Here is a 12,314-nt window from a genome sequence, read left to right on the forward strand (position 1 = left end):
AAGTGATTACATTATTTGTATATTTCTCTCTTTAATTTATTAGCAACCAGTTCAGACAGATTAATTCATAGTGTGCAATCATACACTGCCTGACAAAAAAGTAAAACAACCACAAGACGTGATCAGATGTCACTGTAACTATATACATGTACGTACCATTGGCAGTTTTGCAAATTATTCTAATTGCAGTTCTCTGTGAGGGATATAATTGTCACCAGAGTACATTAGTATAGTTCCTGTTGAAAGTTGTTACCAGGCTTGGTAATGTTGAATGATTCTAAGATGACACATACTTGTGTGAGGCAGCATTAGCAGGACCTGGCAGAGTTTAAAGGGCATGTCAGTGTGGGTCTTCATTTGGACAGTTGGTCGAATTTTGCAGTGTCCAGCTTTGTGGGGCACTCAGATGCAACAGTGGCTTTACTTTGGACTGCCTTGAGAATGTGAAGGCGGGCATATTCGTTGTCAGGGTTCCAGTTGATCAGATCGACCACCACAAGGGAAGATATATGCTAATGATCACCAACCACCTTCATGTCTGTGCCTACCATCTGAAGTAATGGCCCCCCTGCAGTATTCTTTGTCATTCTGAACTATTGATTGGAGACTAGCAGCTGCTGGACTAGGAAATTACCATTCCACGCATAGGCTGCCATTAATACCACAACACAAACAGCTGTGTTTTTGAGTGATTTTGTGCCTAGAAAGCATGGACAGCTGGTGAATGGCATGGCATTGTGGTCAATTATGAATGGTGGCTCTCCTCTACCCCCAAAGTCCATCTTCGGTCAGTATTGTGGCAACCAGAGGAGAGGTTCCATTCTTCCAATGTTTTGAAAAGGCGCATTGGTGATACTTGCAGCATCGAAGTGTGGAGAACCATCGGGTACGTCCTCATGTCATGGCTGGTAGTGGTTGGGGCACAGTGGTACACCACACTGTACAGTAAAGATATTGAGCCATAGACACACACACACAAACAATTTGAAAACTCCCGAACTTTTGGACAAAACTTGGTCAAGCTTGATTTTCTTCTTCAGCGCCTGCTCTCTTTATCCTAAATTCGTCTATCATTCAGTAATGAATTCTAATTCACCCATAGTGTGGAGTATCATCATGTTTCCTGTTAGCAGCAGATGTATCCTGCTCTAGATATACTGCATATAGTTAGATTGCAGATCAGAAGCAGATTTGATTTTCCTTTTTCTGTTGTCTTCAATACTGACTCATTTGAGATCTCATTTGTCAACTTCATTGTTTGTCCATTTTCCTCCGTACGAGACTCAAAACTTTAGAAGCATTTCTATCATGTTTACTCTGAGTCTGTGTTTCTGATTTATGTTGAACAAAACTTTGGCAACTGCTACCATAGATGCGGACCCAGCATAGCGCTCATCAGGTGCCTATTCTTGGCAGAATGCAACCTCTGCAGTGGTGTTGCTCAGTATAATGCCCTGGTGCTAGAGGCATCATTTGTACCATTTCATGAACTTTTCGTGCTCATTGGGCTGGTTAGTTTTGAAATCAGTGGATGTTTGAAGACTTTGAGTTTTTAAGGTGGTGGTTGTAGTCGTCATCGTCGGTGGTGGTGGTGGTCTTGTGTGTGTGTGTCGGTGGGGGGGGGGGGGGGTTATTGTAGTAGCCATTTAGTAGTTTGCTTTGAGATCTGATAGGGTATTTGTAGCAATAAGTACCATTTTTGAAAACAGTCATCATAATAAGACACATGCATGTAACTTTTAAGTATTTTTTTACTTACTTGTGTCATTTTTTGTTCGTATTGGTTTTTGGTATACAGCACAAAACTCATTTACAATATCATCATAGCTTGAGGTAGGTGGAGCTTGTTCCCTCAGCACAGCTTCTTTTCCCATTTCAGTCTGCACCTTATTTGGTAGCATTCAAGAAAAGTTTTGCAATTAACAAGTATGGTCCGTAAATCTTTGAAGTAGTCAAATTATGCTAGTGCCTCTTTCATGCTCCTGTTTTTTATTTCCATTTATCTCTTTCTTGTTCTCTGGAAGTAGAAGAAAATTTTATGTCTGTCAAATATCAGTGTATAAACTTAAAGTGGAGTAAAAAATATTTGTGCATCCAAGATGGAATATTTTACCCTTGTGTATTTATATTTAGCTTAAATTTCATTTATAAATTGACTATTAAAAGTGATTGAAGAATAGTCTTTAAAACTCATAATGTGATGTCATTTTTTGCAGAATTCAACTAATTGTTGACCATTACCTTATTTCCAAAGTTAATTTAATATTGGTAGGGCTGTATGGTGTAAAATATTGGCACTCTACTGCAAGATTTAGTCCAGCAGCATTCATTGATAGACTGAAAGTTGTACATCTCTGTCTTTCCTATTGCCGGTCGCGGTGGTCTCGCGGTTCTAGGCACGCAGTCCGGAACCGTGCGACTGCTACGGTCGCAGGTTCGAATCCTGCCTCGGGCATGGATGTGTGTGATGTCCTTAGGTTAGTTAGGTTTAAGTAGTTCTAAGTTCTAGGGGACTTATGACCACAGCAGTTGAGTCCCATGGTGCTCAGAGCCATTTGAACCATTTTTTGTCTTTCCTATTCTTTTTCTCAGTATGATGTGACCGTTAACATTTAGTATTCCATTTCTGATTTGTATATTTTATGTGTTATTTGTTATATGAGATGTCTAACTAAATTTACGTTAAAAAAAAAAAGCACAACACCTTGAATGACTAGTGATAGAATGTTCATATTCACAGGAGAAGTACATTAGTATGCTCTGCAGAAATAATTAGCATTTGAACCATGTTGGCTCGTGGGTTCAAAGTCATGTCAGTGTTGGGGTGGAACACCAACTACTGGTAAAATGTGCCTGCGGTTCTCGTTGTCACTATAAACCGAAGGTAATGGATCACTGTGACTTGAGCAGACGTACAGGATGTGGTGCAGACATATGTACGAACAATTCAGTCAGATCAGTGAGTTTGAAAGAGTGTGCATTATTGGCATGAAAGAATGTGAGCATTCAACTGGAAAATTGCTGCTTGTGTGGGACAAAGTGTTACAGCAGTGCAGTGGTTGTGTTCTGAATGACCATAAAGCCGTAGAACATGACAAGATGGGTCATGTCGCTTCGCCCAGACCGACCCCCAAAAAGATCGACACCTCATCTAAATGGCATTGCGGGGACAGATGTGCACCCTCCTCAGCTCTGGCACAACAGTGGAATAGTGCAAAACATTGTACATTATCAGGAATGACAGTCCATCGCCTTTTTTTACAGCATGGGTTACATCCCCTTCTCCACCTACCTTTGACGAATGTTCAGAAACGTGCTAGACGGCAGTTATAGAATGTCTGTGGGGACAAGAACAACATCAGATAGTGTTTTTGGACAAATCTAGGTTCTGTGTGTTTGAAAATGATGGCCGCATTTTGGTTTGCCACAGACAGGGGGAGCGGCATCACAGCGACTGCATTCACACGAGACATACAGTGTCAGTTCAGGACCTTATGGAGTGGGGTGCTATTGGGTATAACCAAAAATCATAGTTGGTGTGTGTCCAGGATACTGTGACCAGTGTGAATGACATCCTGTGACCCACAGCAACACCCTTCCTGCTCAACACCCTAGAGCCATTTTTCATCAAGACAATGCACGATCACATGTTACTGCACAAACACATGCCTTCTTGGTGTCACAGAATGTCACCTTTTTGCCCTGGCATGCCAAGTCACCAGACTTATCGCTAGTCAATAATGTGTGGGATATGGTGGAACGACGGGTGCAGCGCTTTGACTCAACACCGACCACCACAGATGAACTTTGGCAACAAATGAATGCAGCATGGATGGCTATACCACAGAACGCCATTTGTGCCTTATATGTGTCAACGCCATCATGCATGGGACAAGTTGTCAGTGCCCGTGGTGGCCGCTGTGCCTACTAGGCGACAGGACACGTGCTGAACCGAGGTGACCGAAATGCTAATTATTTCTGCAGAACATACTAATGTCCATGTTCTGTGAATATGAACGTCCTGTCTCTAGTCATTCAAGGTGTTCTGTTTCTTCTGAACAATAGTGTAGATGTGTGTAAGGTATAATAATTTGTGTGCCTTCTCTGGTTTAAGCATAACAAGTGAACAGCCGTTTGATGGTGCTGATGGAAACTTACGTCGAATATTTGATCGCAACTCAAAATGGTTGGAAGCACAAGCAAACTGTATTCCTTCTGGAGAACCATCTTCAAATGATATTGTCCATCAGTTTGTATCCAGATTTCTTCTCCTTGTTGATATTTGGTTCTACAACAAAAATTCAGTTCCTGACATTCATCAGGTTAGTCTCTCAATTAACTATGAACTATATAATCTCACAGCAATTAGTCAATATCTCTTAACTGATGAAGTAACTCTATGAACTTCCACAAGCACTGTTTCTGTTGCCAGTACAGCTATTGTGTATCATTTTGTTATTGCTGATGGCTTATTCTCTGTTTTATTAAACCTTTTTTACTGTCATCACATGATGCTGTAATTTTTCTCTTTGTTTTTGTTTAAGTTAAAGGATGTTGCAAAACATAAATAAAGTACAGTGCTGTATATAAGGGGACTTTAGAAAGAAAGTAAGTTACGCATTATTATGGCAGGCCAAATTACTTTTATTGAATGCTGCACTACACTTCAAAGTGACACCGATACATGATACTATTTTTACAACACAGACACCAAGTCGCTGTATACGGTGGTCAGAACATTCGACCATTCATGCAATTCCTTGACAAAAATCCACTCTTGGTCATGGAGCCGTTCAAGGACCACTGTGCAAATGTAATCATCAGAAAATTTGCAATTGCTGCAAATCAGTTCTTTGATTGTATGAACTTTGTTGTCTTTAGGTTGATGTCAATGGCCTTTCTTCCCAATTAGCATCATCCACGTCTGTGCAGCTTTGGTCAAATTGTTGGCAACATTTCACTCCAGCTGGACGTGACATTACATTTGACCCATACATCACCAGAATTTTACGGTGAATATGTGTGTAGTTTAGATGTTTTGGCCACAAGAATCATACTGTCTCGCATACTTCAAACTTGGAGAATGTTTCCAATTACTACACCATTTCACTCCCACACTGTGATGATCTGTTATCTGTACCACAACAGAAATGTGTATGCAGGAAATCCAGAATATGTTCTGTTTTTTGACACTGTGCCACTCTTGTAGCACAATGATCAAGGTGGGGATGAGATGTTTAACTTACTTTTTGAAGTCCCATTGTATAAATAACATTACAGTGGAAACATTGTAAACACCACTCAGATCCATCAACGCATTGCCTTGTATATTTATGAAGTTATCAGATTATGCAGGTTTATAGAAAGTGAACAACATTCTGCTATAGATGAGAAGAAGCTGTGACAGATTGCATTTATCAACTAGTTAGTATCACTTTTGATAGGTCAAAACACATTCTATTGAAATTCTTTCATTATTTCAGTGCAACTCTAAAATTTCCCTTTGAGGCTAACCTAAATATATTTAATTGTGGTCTATTTATAGTGTATAGAGAAGCAGCCAGCAAGTTTGTGTACATAAAAGTTTTAAATTATGAGACAGCTTTGCTGGCCAACACTCACCTTGAGGAGGCAAGGTATTAAATAATACAACTAGACACATATAAAAGTAAAAGTACATGACACTATTCGGGCTTTTGGAACTATTAATTACTCCTTTTTTGGACAGAGAGAGGAAAACGCAGGTGAAGGTTCAGAAGGAAGAGCCAGTCACTCTGACCCCTAGGTGAGATGGACCCATTTGTAATGAGGACGAGGGTAGAAAAGAGTTGATTTGATTAGTGAAGGGAGACAAAAACAACAGTGGTCTTAGCTCAATATTGCCTGCACCCAAACTGAGTTGATTGTGTGGTTTCGCTCCCTGTGATTCTGCTAAAGCCAACCAGTACCCTAAGTAACAGGAGACCCTTTTCTACTGCCTTATTAGACATGATTTCCTCCATACTTTATGACCCAAATGTTGTGTGGCTTTTGAATGGCAGCACTTTGCATTGGAGGATTTGGTGTGGTGTGATTTCATCCCTCTGACAACATAGTCTACATTTAGGGCTTATTTCTCAATACCCATCGCATGTAGGTGTTTTTTTAAGTTCCCATGGCTAGTCATTAGTCCCACCATGAGTTTAATCTGTCTCCTGGTAAAGTCCGTGATTACAGGACTTGTCACGGCATTGGTATCATTAGCTTGCCATATTTTTGTGTTTGGATTATTGTGCAATATTCTACTTGCTGCCTCCTGATCCAGCTACTTAATTTTCATTTTACTAGCTCCTTGGTGAGTATTAGGACAGGTTCTGGTCCAGTGAATGAGATTGTCACACCTGTCCTGGGCAGCCAGTCAGTTTGTCCATTGGCATTAATTCCTGAGTGACCAAGGACCCACAGCATATTTACCTGTTGCTTTCCACTAGTCTCATATGGGCATCATGGAATTCTGCTATGATCTCTGATCTTTTTGCAGTTACTGATAAGAAATTTCAGATATGCTTGGCTGTCTGAATAAATGTAGATGCTACAATTCTTGTAATAACTATGTAAATTCTCCTCTGCACACACTCTGATAGCAGATATTTCCACCGGGAATACAGTGGTGAGCTTACAGAGAGAGATTGCTGTCTCTAGTGTAGGCTGAACTCTGCATGCACTGGACTCAGCACCTTCCTATATTTTCGAACCGTCAGTAAATGGGACTGTCTCTCCTAAACAGTGTCGTGGTTTGTTCTTTCTCTGCTTCTTTCTTCCAGTTGTTGCATTGAAAGGTTTTGGTGAGAGATTCTGGATATCTTAAACGTATCCAGTTGTGTCCAGTGCAACTGCTATAAATATTATGTTCAGCTGGTGCAGTGGTTAACACAACTGCCTGTAAGCAAGAGATCCCAGGCTCAAATTTTGGTCAGGCACACATTTTCACTCAGCACCACTGACTCCACATAAAGTCCCTATGCAATTGACATCGTGAGTTTCTTTCCTTCCCCCCCCACACCTTCAGTGTTCCTGTGGATGTGTCTGAAAGAACAGACACCACACTCTTTCGTAATATTCTCCATGAATTGGTTAAACTCTGATTGACTTACCGAATCTGAGTATATTTTAAAATGTTAACAGAAAGCTGATAAAAATGTAACAAAATTAAAATGCTGCTCTGATGGGAGATATCACAACACTTCGGACATTTTTCAGGAAGCTCATTGATGTTTAGACACTCATTGATCCTTATTCTGATGTGTGTGTTAGATAATTGCACTTTGATTATTTTAGGAAAAACATTGGTCTTTTCCTTTATAAGCCCATTTCCTATTTTTTCATTTTGTGAAATGAGGTAGACAAGACATTACATATGTTCACTGCCAATCACCATATTCATTAAAAATTCTCTCATAAACTTTTGTTAATTTGAGAACAATTGCCATCAATCAGGAAAGTTTGTTTTGCTTTTAGCTATGCCATCAGACGTTGGTGGATCTTCAGGCATGTCTATCTCAGCAGTCTCCTGATGGAGAATCTTGTACGTCTGCAGAAGAAGGGGAGGAAGATGAGAAAAATGAGACACCTGATAAACGCAACAACCCCCGTGAGGACCAACAACAACAGAACCATTTGTCAGAAACCATCATTTTTCAGTTGGTAGCAATGTTGCTGATATGTGTGTCGAGATTGCAAGTGAATGGTAAGCATGTACTTTGCTCTTAGTATTATAGTAATAATTGAGATTTAATAGGTACAACTGAGATTTGATAGGTATAATAAAAACTTACTGATACAAGCAAGAAATAAAAAGCAACAAATGATATTTTGCACATGTAATGTACATGATGTTGCAAACCATGAACACTCGTTGTAGTGGATTGGTGTTTGAAATCTCAGTTTGTCAGTTCCTTCGGTCTAGGTAGTAGAGGAGTAAGACAAGCACATTTAGTTTAATACATGTAACATTTTTCTGCACACCTCATTAATCAAACTGAAAGTTCCATTAACGGCTTACATTTTCTGCAAAGTTTATTATTCCTCCTGCAAGATAATTTATGTTACGCTATTCTTAGAAGTGTATTTAATTCAGAATTTTCTGTTGCTGTTTGTAAAATGTAGAGGTACAATGTTGTAAATGACCAAAGTGGTCACAGTTCTGAATATGTCATTGGAACCCATATTACCAAGCACAGTTAGATAATAAATTTCAATCCTTTGGGACAAAGATGCTTTTGCCTTTGGTATGTAATAAGTTCTGGTTCTGAAATCTTCAAATTCGGAAATAGCTTATTGCCTCAAGTTTGCTGGCTTCTGGACTGCTGCTGCATTCCAGGTTTAAAAAAAAATGTTTCATGAATCACAGTAGGAAAGCCTCAAGCACCACAGTATAAATGGAGTGTAAAGGACAGTCCAGCAAAAGCCTGAGTGCCGTTCTGCTACCAGATAGATGAGGTATGTCCACTGTATTGTGGCATAGAAATTAGTATAAAGAATATTAAGAATATGGAGGATACCTAGCTACAAATAGTAAGTTCCAAACTAGAGTTAACCAATGTTTAAGTATAAACATGATAGGGAAATTTCCGACAGAATCTAAATGATTTGACAGTAAAGGAGACAACTCACCAGATAGTAGAAATGTTGAGTCATCGACTGGTGCACAAAGAAGAATGATACCTTTGTTAGCTTTCAGGCATATCCTTTAGAGGAAGGGGAGACTGTCGAGTGGAAGATGTGGGTCTAGTGATCTAGTAGATATTGACGTTAGGAGGATTATGGAAGCATTAGGTGTGTTGCAATGATAACCTACGTACACAGTTCAGAATAGCTGGTGCTGGGGGAAGGATTCATGCAGTGCAGGTAGTAAAGCAGCCATTGAACTCGAGCATGTTCACAGGAAGTTGCTCCCTGTTTGTGGGAGGACACAGTGGATCGCAGCAGTATCCAGCAGTGGTTGCTGGACAATCCATGATGCGGTAGACCATTGACGGCAGTGAGTGATGTGAATAAGAAGATCATTGATCAAATCATCCAAAATGACAGATGTGTGATGACACGGCAGCTTGCTGAAATGACTTGTTTGTCATTGGGTAGTGTGGCATCACTGGTACAGTCACTAGCGTACTGAAATATCTGTGTACGTTGAGTGCCTAGATTATTGACGAGAAATAAAAACAATGAGGAAAAATGTGTGCGGGGGACTCGTGTAGACCTTTACTGAAGAGTGGAAACAGTGTTTTGACAGTGTCATTAACCAGATGAAACATGGTTGTTTTTGTCTGAACCTGAGAGCAAAACCCTATCCATGGAGTGGCGTAATCCGGGCTCCCCTCGGAAGAAGAAACCAAGACTTTCACGAAGAGCAGGCCGAAAGGTGATGGCCTCCTTCTTCTGGGATCAGTGTGGTGTCATTTTCATTGACTTTTTGGAACCTGGCTTCACAATTAACTGGGACCATTATTATTTGTCACTGGACGAGCTGCAACGTGCCATCAAGACCCAAAAACCCCACCTTCAGGGTCAGCTCATCAGACTACATCGTGACAATGCCAAACCCCATACAGCCCTTATGACGCAGGAGAAAATCAGGAAAATGGGTTGGAAAATTTGTTCCTCATCCTCCCTACAGCCTGGACTTTGCTCCATCTGATTTTTACCTCTTTGGTCATCTGAAGGGTCACCTATGTGGTAAAACATTTGATAGTGAGAAAGACCTTATTTCCTGTGTCAAGCAATGGTGTCAAAGTCAATCTCCAGAATTTTACCAGAGTGCATTTATATCATGGAATGAATGTTGGGTCAGATGCGTCACAGCTGATGGAGGCTACATTGAGTAGGCTCATTGTGTAGCTAAATGTTCCAAGTATGTTCACAAAAAAAATCATTCTCCTCCTGAAAAAAAAATTAGAGATGACTGTGCAAAACTTTTTGAACACCCTTTGTAAGTAAATTACAATATGTAACAGGAAATGCTGCAAAATTGTTCAAATCTTATATATCTGGCATAAAACAAACGCTTTTATTAGGAAAACATGTATTAAGCTGTCAGGCATCATCCAACTGGAAACTAATTACGTGTGGGGCCCCACAAGGTTCCATCTTAGGGCCCTTACTTTTTATTGTGTGTCAATGGCCTTTCATCAGTAACATTACCAGATGCCAAGTTTGTTTTGTTTGCCAATGATAACAAACATTGAAATAAATAGCAAATCAAGGGTATTCATAGATTGGCTAATAAAATATTTGTGGACATTAATCATTAGTTCCTAGCCAATTCTTTGTCACTAAACTTTGAAAAAACACTACATGCACTTCAGAACTTGTAAGGAGTGTCCCACAAGTATATGCCTAGCATATGATGACAAGCAGATAGAAGAAGTGGACATTGTTAAATTCTTGGGATTACAGCTTGATAATAAATTTAACTGGGAGGAGCACACCACAGAACTGCTGAAGCATCTCAACAAATCTCTGTTTGCAATTCAAATTCTGTCGGACATTGGGGATGCTGGCACACTATGCTTACTTTCACTCCATAATGTCATATGGGATTATTATTTGGGGCAATTCATCAAGCCAAGCTAAAGTTTTCTGGGCACAAAAACATGCTGTAAGAGTTATATGTGGTGTGAACTCGAGAACATCCTGCAGAGGCCTGTTTAGAGAACTAGGGATATTAACTACTGCTTCCCAAAATATTTATTCCTTAATGAAATTTGTCATTAATAATATATCACTTTTTCAAACCAACAGATCAGTTCATGGAATCAGTAGTAGAAATAAGAATAATCTTCACAAGGATTTAAAGTCACTTACTCTTGTACAAAAAGGTGTGCATTATTCAGGAACACACATTTTCATTAACTTACCAGCAGCCATAAAAAGCTTAACAACCAATGAAATTCAGCTGTTGGCCAACTGCTTCTATTCCATTGATGCATTTCTCACTGAACCAACTGATTTTGTGTGTGTGTGTGTGTGTTAAAAATTTTAAATTGTGTGCATTAACGCGATCTTAGTAAATGAGTGTTGTAAAATGATCCTTTCATATAGTCTTCGTTTGAAAAATAAATAAATAAAAAAAAAAAAAAAGATGATCATTCCACTTTGGACCTGTGGAAGGTACAGTAGCTTATTTGTTTTAGTTGTAAATATTTGTCATGTATTATTGTTTTTCTGACATGTTCTACATCCTGGAGGACCACTTCACTTCGGATCAATTGGAATGAAAGTAAATATAATATAATCTAATCTTAACATTATGTTACCATGATAATGGAGGACATTTTACTGTGAGAGATTCCACAACTGTATCTATTTTAAGGAAAAATTATTTGTACAGTCTCAGTTGCATTGCAGAGTTACTTGATGATGACTAATTGGTTAACCATATCAAAAGTGTGATGCTAGTGCACTAGAATTTCATTATTGTGTAATTTGAGTCTAATTACATGTATGAATAGATTTTTACTGATTACCAGTAATTAACATGCAGATCTAAAGTTTCATGCAAGTGACACTGTGAAGATAATGTATCACATTATATCATAATGTATCACATTATATCACTTGTTGGTCGCATCATTTGCGAGAAAGATGCAGGTTAGCTTGTATCGAGCACAAGGTCTTTCACGGTACACTTGCTTGCAGGTTCACATTATTATTATTATTATTATTATTATTACCTATTGGTCATATTATTTATAAAAATACTGAAGCCAGTTTGTATTGAGCATAAAGGCAGAATGCTTGTTTCTAGATTCACAGACCTTGTGTGGAAACCTGGTGGCATTCACACTGGCTGTATTCTCACAGCTGGTAGAACAGGTAGCGGTTCACATAAAGGAGTCAGTGTTCAGCCTACCCCTGGCAATGGCAGGAAATCAGCAACTACCATCATCACAGGCTCAGGAAAATGGAGATGTACAACCTGCCAGCAGAAAGTCTGGATACAGCCGACATATTGCCAAACTACGACGGCGACGTAGACGTTTACCTCTGAATTCAGAAGACTCTGACCTTAGTGATGGTAAGAAACAATAGAAATGTGTTGTGGACTCTGTCCCTTGGAATATTTCCTGAATAAGCATTGTTTTTGTGTGCTATCACATTTGCAGATGTGAGCTACATTAGTTCTGTCACTGTTTCTTTGTGGTGGAGACTATATCCAGTCATTGTCATTGAGAGACATGCTATCGTGAAGATACTTCAGATTTCTCCAGCCTGGCGGTGCTCAGTGTTTGAAGTATTTTTGTTCTTCAAAACTTGGGATTACTGAAGAATATGCA

At 39.4% G+C, this 12,314-nt stretch overlaps 1 protein-coding gene across 2 annotated transcripts in view; it reads left to right on the top strand.

Moving 5' to 3' along the window:
• Positions 1-12,314, top strand: part of LOC126199331 (nonsense-mediated mRNA decay factor SMG5) — a 305,533-nt gene that overhangs the window by 86,438 nt on the left and 206,781 nt on the right. For both annotated transcript variants that reach the window (XM_049936180.1, XM_049936181.1), the window contains 3 exons: positions 4,115-4,322; positions 7,498-7,726; positions 11,786-12,055. In XM_049936180.1, the coding sequence (XP_049792137.1) occupies positions 4,115-4,322; positions 7,498-7,726; positions 11,786-12,055 (707 nt within the window). The remainder of the gene's footprint in view (positions 1-4,114; positions 4,323-7,497; positions 7,727-11,785; positions 12,056-12,314) is intronic.

The sequence above is a fragment of the Schistocerca nitens genome, chromosome 8 (assembly GCF_023898315.1).
Source record: "Schistocerca nitens isolate TAMUIC-IGC-003100 chromosome 8, iqSchNite1.1, whole genome shotgun sequence".
NCBI lineage: Eukaryota > Metazoa > Arthropoda > Insecta > Orthoptera > Acrididae > Schistocerca > Schistocerca nitens.